Source organism: Rhinopithecus roxellana, chromosome 19, assembly GCF_007565055.1.
Source record: "Rhinopithecus roxellana isolate Shanxi Qingling chromosome 19, ASM756505v1, whole genome shotgun sequence".
NCBI lineage: Eukaryota > Metazoa > Chordata > Mammalia > Primates > Cercopithecidae > Rhinopithecus > Rhinopithecus roxellana.
The window spans coordinates 77,460,713-77,478,705 of NC_044567.1; the positions used below are offsets into that span (position 1 = coordinate 77,460,713).

Here is a 17,993-nt window from a genome sequence, read left to right on the forward strand (position 1 = left end):
TGGCGGCGTTAGATTTTCATAGGAGTGTGAACCCTATTGTGTACTACGCATGCAAGCAATCTATGTGGCATGTTTCTTATGAGAATCTAATGCCTGATGATTTGTCACTGTTTCCCATCATGCCCAGATGGGACCGTCCAGTTGCAGGAAAACAAGCTCAGGGCTCCCACTGATTCTACATTATGGTGAGTTGTATAATTATTTCGTTCTACATTACAATGTAGTAATAACAACAGAAATAAAGTGCGCAATAAATGTAATGCACTTGAGTCATCCCCAAACATTCCCTGCCCCCGTTCCCCCAGTCCATGAAAAAACTGTCTTCCACGAAACTGGTCCTTGGTGTGAAAAAGGTTGGGGACTGCTGCAATACGGTCTCTCACATTCCAGGTTCTCTAAATACACATTCAATTGAGTTAAAAAGAGTCAAATTCGGGCGGGCGCGGTGGCTCACACCTGTAATCCCAGCACTTTGGGAGGCTGAGACGGGCGGATCACGAGGTCAGGAGATCGAAACCATCCTGGCTAACGCGGTGAAACCCCGTCTCTACTAAAAATACAAAAAAATTAGCCGGGCCTGGTGGCGTGCACCTGTCGTCCCCGCTACTCCGGAGGCTGAGGCAGGAGACCAGCGTGAACCCGGGAGGCGGAACTTGCAGTGAGCGGAGATCGCGCCACTGCACTCCAGGCTGGGCAACAGTGCAAGACTCCAACTCAAAAAAAAAAAAAAAAGAGTCAAATTCTTTCAACCCTAAGTTAGAGGAGAAAACAGGTTAACTCTGATGTTTGACTAAGTAACAGGACACAGTTTTGTTGGATACAGATGACGTTACTTGCAGAAATGAAGACTTGGAAAAAAACTACTTCAAGCATTATGTGCAGGGCAAAACAAAGCAGAATGAAGTGGCTCAGGGTGAAGATGCCCTGCCTGGGAACAACGAAACTGAAAACATGCCCCAACATTCCATAGCCAACGTGTTTCTCTCAATTCTTGTGTGATTTGCTGATTTTCATCTCTGGACAAAATAGGAAATCCTGAAGTTTGAAGGACTCTGTTTCATTTTAAAAACACTAAAAGGCTTAAATGCAATGGAGATACAGTACAGATGACATTCTTGGAAGCTGTCATAAAACACTCTACAGTCTTCCTGTGGCCACACACTCCTGAGAGAGCTGGTCTTTGGGCTGCCTTAAGTCCCTGCTGATCCAAGCAGGGCCCATGCAGGTGGGGCAGGATGGCCTGTGGTAACCTAGCTGCCATCATCTATGGACGGTAACGAGGTTTGTTGCTGAATTCACAAGACAATGTGTGACCTTCTGACATATGCCAATATTTTTCCATCTAGCATACTGTTTTGGAACATTTTATTAAGAAAGGAAAAACATTGGCTGTGCTCATGAAAGTAATGAGTCACAGAGTAGTGACGAAAGAGAATGATGCTGTTCAAACCCAAACCTCGGGCCAAATGAGATTTATTGCTAGACAGATTAAATAATATAGGTGACTCTGAAAGTCCCAAATCCTGGGATTTGCATGGCTTTATCTGGAAAAATTACTTTGGAAATCAAATACAATTTCCCAGCTATAGGGCTTGACTCTGCTAGTTAGCATCAGTAAGAGCAGATCATAACATGGACGTATGGTATGTTAAGTAAGAAACAAGCTCAGTCTTTATTCCCCTCACCATAACAACCCAATAAAATGGTTAACTTGGATGAATGTCAAATCTTACAGCCCTCTGTTATTTCAGCCTCTATAAATAAAACAAATGAGTAATTTGAGGTGTTAAGAAGATACCTTCTTGTAATTATGATTACAAGATTCTAATCATGAGAACAAATTGAGTGCAGCATGTCTTCATAAAGACCAACCAGCCACAGCTATTAATAGAAAAGCCTAGAGCCATTTTAACATGAAGTCTAAACAGAAGCAAAAAAGAAAAGCAGATAAAATGCGCTTCTTTAACTGATGCACTTAGTGCCACAGTTAAAACTACAACCACAGCAAAACTACAAACATCCTTTGAGCAGAACACCTTTTCCTCTCTTGATCCCGTTCTTCTTTATTTCTTATTTATTTTATTAGATAATGAGCAATGTTTTCTCTTTCTCCGAATATGTTTCTGTGGAACCAGCTAAGCAAATGTCCATGGTGCCCAAGGCCCAAATCCAAATTACCTTCTTTTAAAGTCCATTTGATTGAGCCTGTCCTCTTGCTGACAGCATGCAAACTTCCATCCAGCGTTGACACAAACAACAAGGTTTCAGGAAGCGTCACTGTGCTGGTACTTCCAAAAATCTGCAAGGAGATGTAGAAGAATCTTCATGTTGATATGATTCTTCACCTTGGGCATGTACAATCACAGAGCCCCCACCCCCAAGGTTATCCAGCTAAAACCCTCCATTTTACAGACGAAGAAATGGAAGGTGGAGAGCCTAAATTCCCACTCACTCAGGACTAGAACCCAGGTCACCTCACTCTAAGCAGTGATCTTGCCTGCAGACAGGCAGGCTCATGACCTCAAAGGACAAGGACAAGAATTCTGAAATAATCCATGGGCAGCCTCCGCTGAAATAAAGGGGCAAAGTATGCTCAGCTTTCTGACTTCCTTCTCTTGGATCTATTCTATTCTCGAAAACCTGATCATCTCATAAGACGTTATGATAAAAAAGAATGCCAACACCCATGCGCACACACACTATGAAATTTTAAAAAGCAAAGACTTAGGGGAAAATGCTTAAAGCAAAATAGGAAAAACAGCTTTCATTATACAAAGAATTTATAAAATAAAACACCAAGATTCCAATAAAGACATGTTATAAAAGTAAATGAATAAAAAGGATAACCCCAAACTGGTCCTCACTTAGAATAAAAATAAAATTTAAATTAAAATGGAACTTTTTTCTCAACAAACTTAAAACAAAACAAAAAACATTTGAAAGGAAATAGCCAAAGGCTGTGAAATTTCTCATCCATCACTAGTAGCACTGAAAATTACTAGGATCATCTTCCTGGAAAATATAAAAGTGCTCATAGTTTTTGATCCTGTAATTCCACTTCTATACTCTAAAGAAATAACTCCAGAAATTCAAAAAGTTCTGTGCACAATGATACTCATGACATCCCATTTATAAACACAAAAACTGGAAAGACCCAAATTTCCAATAATATCTAAACAGCTAAGATAAATAAAGACATATACTCAGTGAAATAATTATCACCAAAATAACACTTGGAAAAATCTACAATATAGAAAAATGCTGATATACATTATAAAGGAAATATAGGATCCAAGATTTAATATCCACTGTGGTTACAATTACACTGGACAGATTTTTTTTGGCCTGCCTGTCCTCTGGCTTTGCTAGGAATTATACCCTCATTCCACAGGGTTTCCATGGGAGCAGGTGTGTGCGCACATGCACACACATGGACACATTTGCAGGTGACAGCTGGTAAGGTTTCCTGGATAAGATTTCCCTTTTGAGGTAGGGTCCCTTCAGCAACCCCACCCTTGGAATGAGATTTTCTCCTCCTTTGTCACTATACTATCCTGCAAATTAGCTTTTCCCCTGGGTCTTCAATTAAAAAAACACAGGCCAATGCAACTTGCCTATACTGCAACAGTTTGAATTCTGGCACAAATGCTATTTTTGAAACACAGAAGTATGGAGCATTAAATGTAAAAGGATTGGGGTTATTTGTGCATGGGAGCCTGTTCCCAGAAGGCCCAGCTACTCTCAGTAAGAGCCAGGATGCCTAATTAATCCTTCAAAGGGACGGCCCCACAGGCTCTCTCCAGGGCAGCCTGAGGTGGCAGGAGAAATACTCCGGGGTCCCGTATTCGTTTTCCATGGTGGAGACCCACCAGCGGAGGGAGTGAAACGGTTGCCAGAACTTTGCGCATCCTACCTCTTCGCTTTGCCCAGGGCCAGGGCCCACTCCCTGGAATGGGAGAAAGGATATCCAGCAAGCTGTGTTGCCAACTACCGAGTCTACTTTGTGCAAAGTCTCAAGTCTGAGGAAGAAGAGTGCTTTTAATTCCACCTTTGGAACTAGGAAATTAATCTCAGAGTATGAATCGGCTAGGAAAACAGAAGCCTCAAGGGTGGTATCTGCCCTAGCCGGGGATACAAAGGTCACTGTTTAGGAGTGGTTAGAATTATTTTGGCCCAGAGGGTCCAGATGGTGACAAGCCACCTGAACCAAAGGTACCTGGGCCTGGAGAACTGTGGCCCTATGAGAAGGTCACCGGGAGTTCATGAGTAAACTGGCTAAGTGAATTGGGGCTGTCTACCACTGAGGAGGGGGAATGGGTGTGCAGCTTGGTGTGGGATGGCTGGATTATGTTAGGTGTGACAGTCTGGAGGATGAATAAGTGAAAGGGCAAATTATGCATACCTGGGGCCAAGAAGTGGAAATCCCTGCTAAGCCCTCCTCCACCCCTCAAAGTTACCACAGGAATAACCACTCTGTACAACAGGTCTTGTGGGGGCCACACAAAAAATGAGTTAAACTCTGGGTGGCTAAAATGGAAATAAGGCTGGGCATGGTGTCTCACCCCTGTAATCCCAACATTTTGGGAGGTCAAGGCAGGCAGATCACCTGAGGCCAGGAGTTCGAGACCAGCCTGGCCAGCATGGTGAAAACCCATCTCTACTAAACATATAAAAATTAGCCAGGCATGGTGGCATGTGCCTGTAGTCCCAGCTATTCAGAAGGCTGAGGTAGGAGAATTGCTTGAACCTGGGAGGTGGAGTTTGCAGGGAGATTACACTGAGCCAAGGCTGTGCCACTGTACTCTAACCTGGGTGACAGAGTGAGACTCTGTCTCAAAGAATAAATAAATAATTAAGAATAAAGTGGAAATAAGACTTGAGAGAGCTCTGTGAATGTGTTTTCTGCCACATGGAAAAAGCTGAATGAGAAAGACACATAAACAGAAAGCAGCCTGAGAAGAAACATGGCTGAAAAGACTGGGAGAGCCCACCCTGGTTTCCACAGCTCCTCAGGCCTAGCTAAGTTCTTGCCCTTGGGCTCAGAGACACTCCAGTCCTTACAAAAACTTCCCCTCTTTGCTTAAGCCTGTTGGAATTAGGTTTCTGTCACTTGCAACCCAAAGAGTCCCCACCACACACCCAATGATGAAATATGCAGATAGAAAAAGGGAAAAAAAGGGCCAGGCACGGTGACTCATGTCTGTAATCCCAGCACTGTGGGAGGCCAAGGCAGGCAGATCACTTGAGGTCAGAGGTTCGAGACTAGCCTGGCCAACATGGTGAAACCTCGTCTCTACTAAAAATACAAAAATTAGCCAGGCATGGTGGCGGGTGCCTACAATCCTAGTTACCCAAGAGGCTGAGGCAGAAGAATCACTTGAACCCAGGAGGTGGAGGTTGCAGTGAGCCTAGATCACGCCACTGTACTCCAGCGTGGGGGATACAGTGAGGCTCTGTCTCCAAAAAAAAAAAAAAAAAAAAAGGAGAGAGAGAAAGGGAAAACAACACTGCAAAATTATAGCAATATTTCTTCTCTCATTTTTTAAACTTCCAATAATATGATTTGCTAATCTGTAGTGAATTTTTCACAAAGTAGAAAGAAGATGGACAAGCTAGCAGGTAGCAGAGAAGCTTGAATTTAAAGAAGCTTCGGCAAGTGCCTAAGTTCCATGTGAAGCACTTTCCACCTCAGGACAGTAGGCAACTCAACCACCTTTGATCGTTAATCTCCACCAAACAAGGGATCAGAGTTTAGAAACACAGGGGTCTCCCAATAAGATTGTACGCATCCAAGAATAAGAAGAGTTAGCTATTATTAAAGCCAACAGTACAACCATAATGAACTAAATGCCCCAAGTATATCTTATCACAGTATTAATATTTAAAAGGGTTAATATTTACTAAAAGATATCAGTGCTCCTTTGCTACTAGTGGAAGTACTAGTGGAAACAAAAGCCACCTGCCTTGTCTGAGCATCTTGGAAGCCACTGGAAGAGCAACTGTCTGCGGTTGGTTCATGGATCAAAATAAAACACTAATCACGGCTGGGAGCGGTGGTTCATGCCTGTAATCTCAGCACTTTGGGAGGCCAAGGCGGGCAGATCACCTGAGGTCAGGAGTTTGAGACCAGCCTGGTCAACATGGTGAAACCCTGTCTGTACTAAAAAAAATACTAAAACATTAGCCAGACCTGGTGGCAGATGCCTGTAATCCCAGCTACTTGGGAGGCTGAGGCAGGAGAATTGCCTGAATCAGGAGGCGGAGGTTGCAGTGAGCTAAGATCACGCCATTGCACTCCAGTCTGGGTGACAGAACAAGACTCTGTCTCAAAAACAAAAACAACAACAACACCACTAATCACATGACTAATTCAGTCTTGGAAAAATCTCAAAAATACAAGGTTTAGAAAGAAGCTGAATTTGGCAACTGAGAATTCCGTCAATCACAATGTCTACAGAAATGTCACAAACTATTAAAATTGGCAGGTTGTTCTCTTCTCAAGGCTCTCAACGGTACCAAATCAAAACTCCTGGGAGCCACTCGGAACAGTGTTATTCTCTCATAAGGCAAATAAAAATTACAAATTTTCTGGCTTTTTGCCCTCTGGCATTTTTAAAAGCATGAACATGCCTGAGTTCAAATGCAGTTGCTATAGCTAACATGAATTAAACATGTTTCCAGATGCCTTGTGTGATACTGAGCACAGCTGAGAACTATTTGTACCTGAACAATGAAAAACGCTGCTTCACAAAGATGAACTTGCGCCTTGTTTTTGCCCAGCCATTTCAGTCCTCAGTGCTCACTTTTCTCTACAAGCAACATACCCTACGGCACACGCACTGGTTTCCAGAGAGCCTGAAAATGGAAAGAAAATGTCGAGTCTGCAGATCTGTGTCAAGTTAACAACTATTTGGAATTTGATTCAGTTTTAAAACTAGTAGTTGGGAGGTTAAAAAAAAAAAAAGTGGAATATATACTCCTGGCTTTGATGGTGACTTGTAGAAAGTAACCAACAGTAACTGTGGAGGGTGGGAAGGGTAATGGCAGGCATCTAGCTAACATAGCCTAAAACTAAATATCCATTAGCTAATTGGTCCCCACAGACATCAGACTCTGTCCAACATGTGTCACTTAGCGCGGTCTTTGGTGGTATAAGAGTCCTCACTGCAGCCCTACTCAGCTAAGACTGTAACAAGAGTCTCCCTCCCATGAAAGCCAACACAAGACCAGCACTGGATCCTGATGTTCAATGTTCTGATTATAAAGCAATGTTATGGCTGGACGTGGTGACCCATGCCTGTAATCCCAGCACTTTGAGGCCGAGGTGGGCGGATCACTTGAGGTCAGGAGTTTGAGACCAGCCTGGCCAACATGGTGAAACTCTGTCTCTACTAAAAATACAAAAATTAGCTGGGCGTGGTAGCGGGTGCCTGTAATCCCAGGTACTCAGGAGGCTGAGGCAGGAGAATCGCTTGAACCCAGGAGGCGGAGGCTGCAGTGAGATGAGATCACGCCACTGCACTCCAGGCTGGGCGACAGAGTGAGACTCCATCTCCAAAAAAAAAAGCAATGTTACACAAAATCCAGCAGCTTCCCCATTCATAAAATCCACCACTCACTCTGCATTTACTGCAACATGCAGAAGTGGCTATCAACTGCTTACGCAGAGATGATTGAAAGACACATCACCAACAATTTAATCATTCCCTAATATTGTGAATTCAGCTGTTAATGCTCTTGCATTAATTAACTATTTACATATATTTCAGGTAAGAAAAAAATATTTTCTTAAATGTCTTCTGAAATGACTTCATTTAGAAAAAGCCTTCAGTAAAGAGAATTATGGACACGGGGCACATAGGTGTTCAAACAGCACAAAAACAAATGAAATGGCCTCTAACAAAAAAACCACCAGTTTCTAAACCAGCATTTGGGACTGACTGGTCAGGCAGGGAGGCAAGCTCATCAGTGGCTGGAGAACAACCAGCAAAAAACCCACAGCTTCCTGGGCATGGTGGCTCACACTTGTAATTCCAATACTTTGGGAGGCCCAGGCAGGAGGATTGCTTGAGCCCAGGAGTTTCAGGCCAGCCTGTGCAATATAGGGAGACCCCATCTTGACAAAAAAAAAAATTAATTTGCCAGGTGTGGTGGTTTGTGTATGCAGTTCCAGCTACTCAGGAGGCCAAGGAGGGAAGACTGCTTGAGCCTGGGAGGCAAAGGTTGCAGTGAGCCAAGACAGTGCTACTGCACTCTAACCTGAGCAACAGAGCCAGACCCTGTCTCAAAACAAACAAGCAAACAAAAGCACCAGGGCTTGATCTCAGCAGCCTTATCACCGAAGTTTTGGCTTGTTTCCACTTACCACTGCACTGTTGCCCCATGCAATGATAAGTACAGCAGGGAAGACCCTGCAAGCTCCTCTGAGATTCAGAACATATGAAAGCCGAATGTTCCTTATCAGGGGTTTCAGAAATGCTGCTTTTGCCAAAGAAATGCAGCTTGTCAATTTCAGACATACATTTCAAGAACTGATTCCCAGGTTAACTGACTACCTGATAACAAGGGACAGGGCCAGGTGTGGTGGCTCATGCCTGTAATCCCAGCACTTTGGGAGGCCCAGGCAGGTGGATCACCTGAGGTCAGGAGTTCAAGACCAGCCTGGCCAACATAGTGAAACCCTATCTCTACTAAAAATACAAAAATTAGCTAGGCGTGGTGGTGCACACCTGTAATCCCAACTACTCAGGAGACTGAGTCAGGAGAATTGCTTGAATCCAGGAGGCAGAGGTTGCAGTGAGCCAAGATCACGCCACTGCACTCCAGCCTGGGTGACAGAGAGAGACTCTGTCTCAAAAAAAAAGGGGGGGTCAGAAATAAGATCATTAAAATGGCACAGCCTTTTCACCTCTAAGTCAGTGGGAGGATACAGTGTCATGCACACATGTTCCATACCCACAGTTTTCCAGTGATCTACACTTAACGAGGTTTAAAATCTCTGTTCCATTTACAAAACTGGAGCATCTTACCCCTGCAAAAAAAAAAAAAAAAAGGCATGTACACACAAACACACACACACACAGACACAGAAAACTTACAATTGTGAACTACAGAGTCACACACTTCTCAGATGGCACGTAAATGGATCAAGTCCAACCCAACTGTACATCCCTGTCTCTTTTTTCTTCTTTTTTCTGAGACAAGATCTTGCTTTGTCACCCAGGTGGGAGCACAGTTGAGCGATCAGAGCTCACTGCAGCCTGACCTCCTAGACTCAAGCAATCCTCTCCCCTCAGTCTTCCAAGTAGCTGGAACTACAGGTGTGTGACACTAGCCTGGCCAATTTTTAAATGTTTTGTAGAGATGAGAGTCTCACTACATTGACCAGGCTGGTCCTGAACTCCTGGCCTCATGCAATCCTCCCATCTCAGCCTTCTGAGTTGCTGAGATTACAGGCATAAGCTTAAAATAAAATAAAATAAAATAAAATAAAATAAAATAAAATAAAATAAAATAAAATAAAATAATTATCTGGCTGACTTACCTGATAATTAAAAAAAAAAAAAAGACTTAAAATAAAAATCTTTTCTACAAATCTTCTCCCCATCCCACCTCCACTCCAACAGACCACAGAGTTTATACAATAATCCGGCTAATAACAAAAAAAACTTTTTTAGGACTATCACACCAATCTCTAGAATTTGTTCAGAGGCTGGTTTTTTTCTGTGTGTGTTTTTGTTTGTTTTGCTAATAGTCCTCTCTGTTCATTGGATTACTGTGTTATTGCATAATCCCAACGTTAGTTGTATTTAAGGTTAAGAAAGCTGCCGGGCACAGTGGCTCACACCTGTAATCCCAGCACTTTGGGAGGCCGAGGTGGGTGTATCACCTGAGGTCAGGAGTTCGAGACCAGTCTGTCCAATGTGATGAAACCCCGTCTCCACTAAAAATACAAAAATTAGTTGGGCATGGTGGCAGGTGCCTGTAATCCCAGCTACTCGGGAGGCTGAGACAGGAGAATTGCTTGAACCTGGGAGGTAAAGGTTGCAGTGAGCCGAGATTGCGCCACTGCACTCTAGTCCAGCCTGGGCGGCAAGAGCAAAACTCCATCTCAAAAAAAAGAAAGAAAGAAAGAAAGAAAACCATTCCTCCAAACTAAAAATACTTACATAATTTGAGCAAGGACAATAGAATATCATACAATACCACGTGTTCCTCAGTTCTTGGAACCTGCAACCTGCCAACAACAGCCAGGCTGCCGTTTGGAGCGCAGGGTTCATTGCCAGGACTCAAATCTACCGGATGGTTGGCACAGAGGTAAAACAATAAATTGGCATAAGGGTTCCTTTTAGTTGGCTAATGAATACACACTACAGTATTAAAGGTAAGACTTGAAACAGGTATGCAAGTGAGAGAAGGATTATATAACAAAGATTTCCAAGAAATTTTGTTTTACAGCCCAGTTACGACATATGAAATCTTGAGAACAATTAAAAGTGCATGTCGCTAAATGTAGAATAATGATTTCAAGCGGATTAGAATGTGCTAAGGAATTAGAGCTTATAATTACTAACCTTGGCAATCATGCTTGGAGGTGGGAAGGGCACGCTACACAGGGGAATGTGCCTATGCCAAAGTACCTATCAAAAAAGGCAAGATAAGGTTGCCTGTACACACATGTGGATGTGGTGAGGGGTGCTGTCTAGATGGATAAGAAAGTAGGGGCTAATAATGAGCAATGACAAATAGACTGGATTATTCTGCTGGCTATAACCGGCTGAAAGCCACAAGATGGATCAGCTGATTTTAAGAAACACCAGTGAGACACTTTCTGGCATGCCATAACAGGACACCAGTCCTACAGGGTTTCTTACACACACACACAAGCGCTCTCTCTCTCTCTCTCTCACTCAACCTGTGCAGTAACACCAATATAGCAGGAAGAAGTACCTCAAAATGGTATTCTATAACATAGACCCTTGAAAGGCACTAAAGGATATTCAAAACAAGGACATCTGTGTCTACAATTCTTCTACTTGCAGCAATATTATCTACCTCAGACGATAAACTCAAAGCCTGGCCATTTGTGATTCTCTGCTTTATAAAGGCAGCCAGCAGAGTACCACTTTCTAATACCATTTCATCACATGGTAGGAGACTGTCCCATCATGGCCAAAAAGACAAAAAAAAAAAAAAAAATTCACCAAAGCAGTAGAACACTGAAATCAGTGCCCAGTAAGTGCAAAGGCCCATAACATAAAGCTCTCTCAGTGATTAAAGCAAGCCCTCAGAGTAAAAGTCTCACAATGATCAGGAGGGGCTCAACTCTCAGCTCACAAAGCACTATCTCTGAAGTTATGTTAAGTAAAGACCTAATTACGACAGATACAAAGAAAAATTGTTTTGTTTTGTTTGTTTGAGACAGGGTCTTGCTCTGTCACCCAGGCTGGAGTGCAGCAGCACAAATTACAGCTCACTGCAGCCTCGACCTCCTGGGCTTAAGCAATTCTCCCTCCTCAGCCTCCCAAGTAGCTGGGACTACAGGCATGCACCACCATGCCCGGCTTTTTATTTCATTTTTTATATGTTGTAGGCTGGTGTTGAACTCCTGGGCTCAAGCAATCTTCCTGCCTCACCTCCCAAAGTGCTGGGATTATAGGCTTGAGCGGCTAGCCTACACAAAAGATTTTTATTCAAATCAAACCCTGTTCCCTGACCCTCATATCATTTACACATACAGCAGCAAAGCACTTATACCCAAATATGGAGATTTCTATACAGCCACCTGAACAGTGAGTAACAGAAATTTCACTACTTTTAGTCTCCTGTCTATGGAAGGACATTCAGAACAGAATTAAAACATCAGCCATAGACACAAACAAAAGTATTACTGTTTTAAAGATTTCAGTCCGCTACTAAGTCATTCCAAATTCTGTTATACTTCGTTTACCTGCTTGTAGGTCAGCAATAATCCATCAACCATACAGTTCCTTCTAACCAGTCTATCGGCTGTTATGTTTCCTGATATTAAGTCAATAAAGGCAACCATGACATTTGCTTTGGATGGGAGTCAAGTGTCTAGCTGGGATGCAGTAAAGGCCAAGGCCTAACTGAACGGCACTGTGTGGTTTCCAAACTAAGCAGCTGAGAGAGTTAAACTTTCAGTGTTTGTGGCAAGTCTGGCATATGGTGTAATTAACCACCACCCAAGACAGTTAGGACTCTTCTTCAGTTTAGGCTACTATCCTCCTTTAATAGATCTGATAAAAAAAAAAAAAAAGTACCTCATAAATCCACCGTATTCCTGAATGGAAAGGTATGCTAATTTCACAATAGGTGAATATAGTTCCCCCCACACTGTTTTTGGGGCCCTGGGCTGAGTGTCTGAGTTCAACCATTTGCAGTTCTGTTTATGTTCATGGTCGCTCTGCCATCCACTTATATTGCCATCATTGGAAGAAGAAATATATCTGGGCATGAAAGGTGCTACATGAAATCCTTTTCCCCGCCATGGTCAGGAAAACAAGCCCTTTTTCTCAGGGTGGTATCAAATCCCTAAGGTCCCTGAGGATCCCTGGGGAGCTAAGCCAAATCCCACATTTTACAGATATGAAAACTGAAACCCCAGGTTACACGATCATTTAGTGGTTGAGCTTTAGAATGCAGGTGTCGCTACTCTATTTTGTTGTCTTTGCTAAAGGGAAACAGCACCAACTGATATCTAGTAACAACCAAGAAATGTATTGGGCTAATTTACTTTAGTGGAGAAACCTCCTAAACAAACTAAACTAATACAGGCCCAACAGATTATAAATTTGTATGTGCACCATCAGCCTTACAAAAAGTCAAATTTTATCCATTTGAGTATGTCTACTCATGCGTAGTTAAACCTATTATTAAGAAGTCCTGGCTGGGCGCAGTGGCTCACACCTGTAATCCCAGCACTTTGGGAGGCAGACAGGGGCGGATCACCTGAGGTCAGGAGTTCGCGACCAGCCTGGTCAACATGGTGAAACCTCGTGTCTACTAAAAATACAAAAAATTAGCTGAGCGTGGTGGCAGGCACCTGTAATCTCAATTACTTGGGAAGCTGAGGCAGAAGAATTGCTTGAACCCGGGAGGCAGAGGTTGCAGTGAATCGAGATTGTGTCATTGCACTCCAGCCTGGGTGACAAGAGGGAAACTCCATCTCAAAAAAAAAAAAAAAAAAAATCGAAAAAAAAAAAGAAGTCCTCACGGAGAAACCCCAAGGGGAAAAAAATAATAATAATTTAATTACATACCAACTTTTTCAGTCCTGGTAATAGCAACTAATCTGAAACTGTCAATTTTGCTCTTCACATTTAGTTAGGAATTTCTTGCAGGGGACAGTAGAGGAGTAGATAGGAGAGTCAAGTAGAAAGTGGGAAAATACTCTAGTTAAAATAAAATTACCTACAAACAACTGTATTTATGACATAATTGCTACCCACACTGGCCAGATGTTGCCAAACTTTAGGCTACAAGTACTAGGAAATACACCTCGAGTTGAGATATCTGGCTTGACTGACTTCTGCCAGCCAGGATTCCCACTGTTTGAAGTTGATTTGAGGATCACACACTTCTCTACTGGCCCAGGCCACCATACCACCTTCCTCTCTCCAATTAGCAAGATAATCCTTTAAGTCCATGCGGCTGCACACAACGCAGATCCACCAGTAGGGACTGTTTACTGCTTCTGGGATGTGCAATTTTTGAGATGAAAAGGACCGAAGAGATTACCTTACCCAACCCTCTCATCTCACAGGAAAGGAAATCAAGGCTCAGAGAGGTGAAGTGACTTGCCCAGGGCACCACAGACAGTTAACCATAGACACTGGACTGGAACCAAGGCCTCCGCCTCCCCGTCTAGTCCTTTTGCCCACTATGCCACACTATAATTTCACTACTTTAAATCATGGTTCACTGAGAGCCAACGCCTAAATTACTTCAGGCCTGAAGCTCCCCCTCTGAATCCTGCTGGGGTAGATGAAGATCGGCACTCCACTTTGATATGAGGGTTGGATCTTTCAGATGAGACCAAAATGTAATATTTAGAGTCTCTATAGAAACCCAGTATACCAACTGGCACTGCAAATTATACAGGGAGGGGTCCTTAAAAAATGTTCAGCATGAAAATTCCTGAGATCCCACTGTACATCTAAGTGGGTGGGAATAACACACAAAAAAGTCAAAGGTCACAGCCTTAATCACCATAAAAAAAATTCCTACAATACACATTTATCCAAACCAGTCTTTTAAAAAAAGTTTGTTAATTTTTATTTTTCACATTGACATATAAAAATTATTTATACTTATGGTGTACAACATGATGTTCTGATATATGTATACGTTGTGGAATGGCTACATCAAGCTAATTAACATACCCATTACCTCATATATTTATCACGTTTTTGTGGTGAGAACATTTAAAATCTACTCTCTTAGCAATTTTCAAGTATATAATACGTTGTTATTAACTATAGTCACCATGTTATATAATAGATCTCCTGAACAGCCTAGTTTTAATGGTTTTAAAAAATGTCCTTTGATGAAGACGATGATAATGTGGCCACTGCCAACTCCTTTGATGAAGTCAACATTCTTTTAATGTCAGTGCCAAGGAAACGCGCATTACTGATCAGCACAGCACAACTTCTTTGAACTGTAAGGCCCATTTTAATGACCAACCATAAACTGATGGGCCTCACACAGTAAGCTATGACTGCTTCACTTGGTAGAAATAAGATGCTCACACAAAAGAAAGCATATTCTGATAACTGACTTCTTCTTGTCAATATTACATCAGATTTCTGTAATTTCAGCATAGGTTTTCTATTTTCTAGGCTTCTCTGACAGGCGATCTTTATGCATCCTCACACGTTTAAATAGAGATTGGAAAGCACAAGAAACTGCTAGGAAGACTGTGTTGGCACAACCAAACCTTCCGAGTTGAGGCTTGAAAACAGGACTCAGAAACAGGCGCAAAGCATGAGGAACCGGCTAAGAGCGAACAACGCTGCTTTCTCCTGCTTATCAAGTGGTTGGCAGGAAACAGAAGCAGGAAAGAAATACCAACGAGGAGACAGCAAACCTATGGGCTCAAAGAGGAGGACTTTCCAGACATCAAAGGAAGAACTCCCTTGTGAAAAGAGAAAAATGGCTGTCCCAGGCAGGAATAGACAAGGGACTATACTACAAAATATTTTTTAAAAGTTTGTTTTTATTTTTTACATTGACATATAAAATTTATATATACTTATGGTATACAACATGATGTTCTGATATATGTATACATTGTGGAATGGCTAATGGTCTTATCAATGTCCTATACATGTATACATTGTGGAATGTACAATGGTCCTATAAAGGACATTCTCTGCTGTCATTCTCAGTTTTCCCAGAAATCTCTCTTTCTGAAGTCATCACCCTGGTCAGCATTCTGCCTAGCCTGGAAGTCATCCAATTTTTTTTTTTTTTTTTTTGAGACGGAGTTTCATTCTTGTTGCCCAAGCTGGAGTGCAATGGCGCGATCTCGGCTCTCAGCAACCTCCACTTCCCGGGTTCAAGCGATTCTCCTGCCTCAGCCTCCCAAGCACCTGGGATTATGGGCACGCGCCACCACGTCCAGCTAATTTTTTTGTATTTTTAGTAGAAACAGGGTTTCACCATGTTAGCCAGGCTGGTCTCAAACTGTTGACCTCAGGTGATCTGTCCACCTCAGCCTCCCAAAGTGCTGGGATTACAGGCATGAGCCACCGTGCCGGGCCACGTCATCCAATCTTATTGACAACTTCTCTAGGTCCCAGAAGTGGACATGGGCATCTGGATTGTGGGGCAAGGTGGCGAAGTTTCCACATTTGTTTTTTCTTTTAAAAACTGAGGAATAACAACATCCCTCTAAACACTAAGAAAGCAAAATAAATATTGAGAATTTCAAAAGAGTTATACAAATATTAAGAGAGATTATTTAATACAGAAAAAATTTGTGGCAGCCAAAGAAATCATCAGGAAGTAAACAAAACTCAAAAACCTGACTACCCACTCTGTCTCAAACCTCCACTACTCCTCATCTCTTACCCTCATGGGCAGACAGCAATAATGTAACAACTGATGCTAGGAGACAATCAGGAATAATTAAGGAAGAGTTAAAATACGTTTGGCTTGTGGTGTTCAAGAAGGAAGCAGTGGCCAGGCGCAGTAGCTCACGCCTATAATCCCAGCACTTTGGGAGGCCAAGGTGGGCAGACCACTTGAGGTCAGGAGTTCAAGACCAGCCTGGCCAACATGGTGAAACCCCATCTCTACTAAATACTCAAAAATTAGCTGGGCACAGTGGCACATCCTTGTAATCCCAGCTCCTCGAGAGGGTGAGGCAGGAGAATTACTTGAACCTGGGAGACGGACGGTGTAGTGGGCTGAGATTGCACCACTGGACTCCAGTTTGGGTGACAGAGCGAGACTCTGTCTCAAAAAAAAAAAAGAAGAAGAAGAAGGAAGTAGAGTGTAACTGCTGAGGAGACTGTCAGTAAACATTACTACATTTTAAGTTATAGGATTGTATTTCAATCATTTGGAAACTCACCTATAATGCTGCTACTAAACGATTCAATAGACACTTGTTAAGCTCAATGTAGCTCCTGAGCAGTATAATGTGGTTGTTAAAAGGGTAGATTCTGGAGCCAGACCACCTAAGGCAATCACTTACCTCTCTGGGCCTTGAGTTTCTCACCCATAAAATAGGGATAATGCTAACTAACTTTAAAAAGTTGTTGGGAAAAGCTTCTGGATAGCTGAACACATGGAGGTTCCTGATGGGTAGGGCATACCCCAAGGGCATGAGATGTCCATGCCCCTTCCTGCACGCCTTGCCCTATGAGTCTCTTCATCTGTATCCTTGATAATAAACCGGTAAATGCAAAAGTCACCAACTCTAGTCTAATTGGATTGGGCTACACACAGACTCTGAGGCCTAGTGTGAGGCTCACACTGTCTGCTCTGGTAGACAAGAGATCATGAGTGCTGGAGAGCACAAACTTGGGTGTGCTCTGGAGGTGGAGGCTAAATCTAGCTGAAAGAAATCTCTGGGAATGGATATCAGAAGATCTGGCCTTAATATATTTCCACTGTGACTAGCAGGCTTTTCTCCCAAGAAGGTGATCCAAAGGATGATCTAAACAAAAGCTGTGTTTTAAATATTTAAACAGTTACTAGTTAGTTGGTTCCCTGGCTATCTAGTTGCCAGTGCGGCATCATGCAGTGACCTATATGTTTAAGCTGTTAAATGTGCTACCCCCGCCAATAATGAGGTAGACTTTCATGAAAACTGTGCAGTTGTGTGGATGTTTGTTTTCATGTTCCCTTAACCACTGCATATTGCCATTGAATGAGATAGATCAGTGGGTATTTTAGGATGAGGTTAAAAACATTTTATTAAATTCAACCATCATTCGAATTACTTTTGCTATCCTGTAACATTACAAATTATGAAATAAAACAAGTATACATAATTAGTGGCTCCAAGTAGTTGCAGAGTTAAACATTTCCAGCTACAGCCAAATCTCCCTGGTATCTAACACTTTATTTTTCCAGAGCATTTTGCTCTTTATGTAAATCTTTTGCTTTTTTTTTTTTCTTTATTGAGACAGAGTCTCGCTCTGTCGCCCAGGCTGGAGTGCAGTGGCATGATCCTGGATCACTGCAACCTCTGCCTCCCAGGTTCCAGCAGTTCTCCTTCCTGCCTCAGCCTCTGGAGTAGCTGGGATTATAAGCATGAGCCACTATGCCAAGCTAACTGTTTTTTTTTTTTTTTTTTGAGACAGAGTCTCATTCTGTCACCCAGGCTGGAGTGCAGTGGTGCCATCTCGGCCCACTGCAACCTCTGCCTCCTGGGTTCAAGCAATTCTCTGCCTCAGCCTCCCGAGTAGCTGGATTACAGGCGCCCACCACCACACCCAGCTAATTTTTGTATTTTT

At 42.7% G+C, this 17,993-nt stretch overlaps 1 protein-coding gene across 2 annotated transcripts in view; it reads right to left on the reverse strand.

Annotated features, from left to right (window-relative positions):
* The window catches only part of ERN1 (endoplasmic reticulum to nucleus signaling 1), a 91,365-nt gene that overhangs the window by 57,092 nt on the left and 16,280 nt on the right, over positions 1-17,993 (reverse strand). Inside the window, exons 2-3 of one of the 2 annotated variants that reach the window (XM_030922959.1) lie at positions 6,724-6,855; positions 2,179-2,299 (exon numbers count right to left, since the gene is read on the reverse strand). Coding sequence is in view for 1 of the 2 variants with exons in the window: in XM_030922958.1 (XP_030778818.1) it covers positions 2,179-2,299 (121 nt within the window). In the remaining variant the exon portion in view is untranslated. The remainder of the gene's footprint in view (positions 1-2,178; positions 2,300-6,723; positions 6,856-17,993) is intronic. The other variant, XM_030922958.1, reaches the window with a different exon arrangement.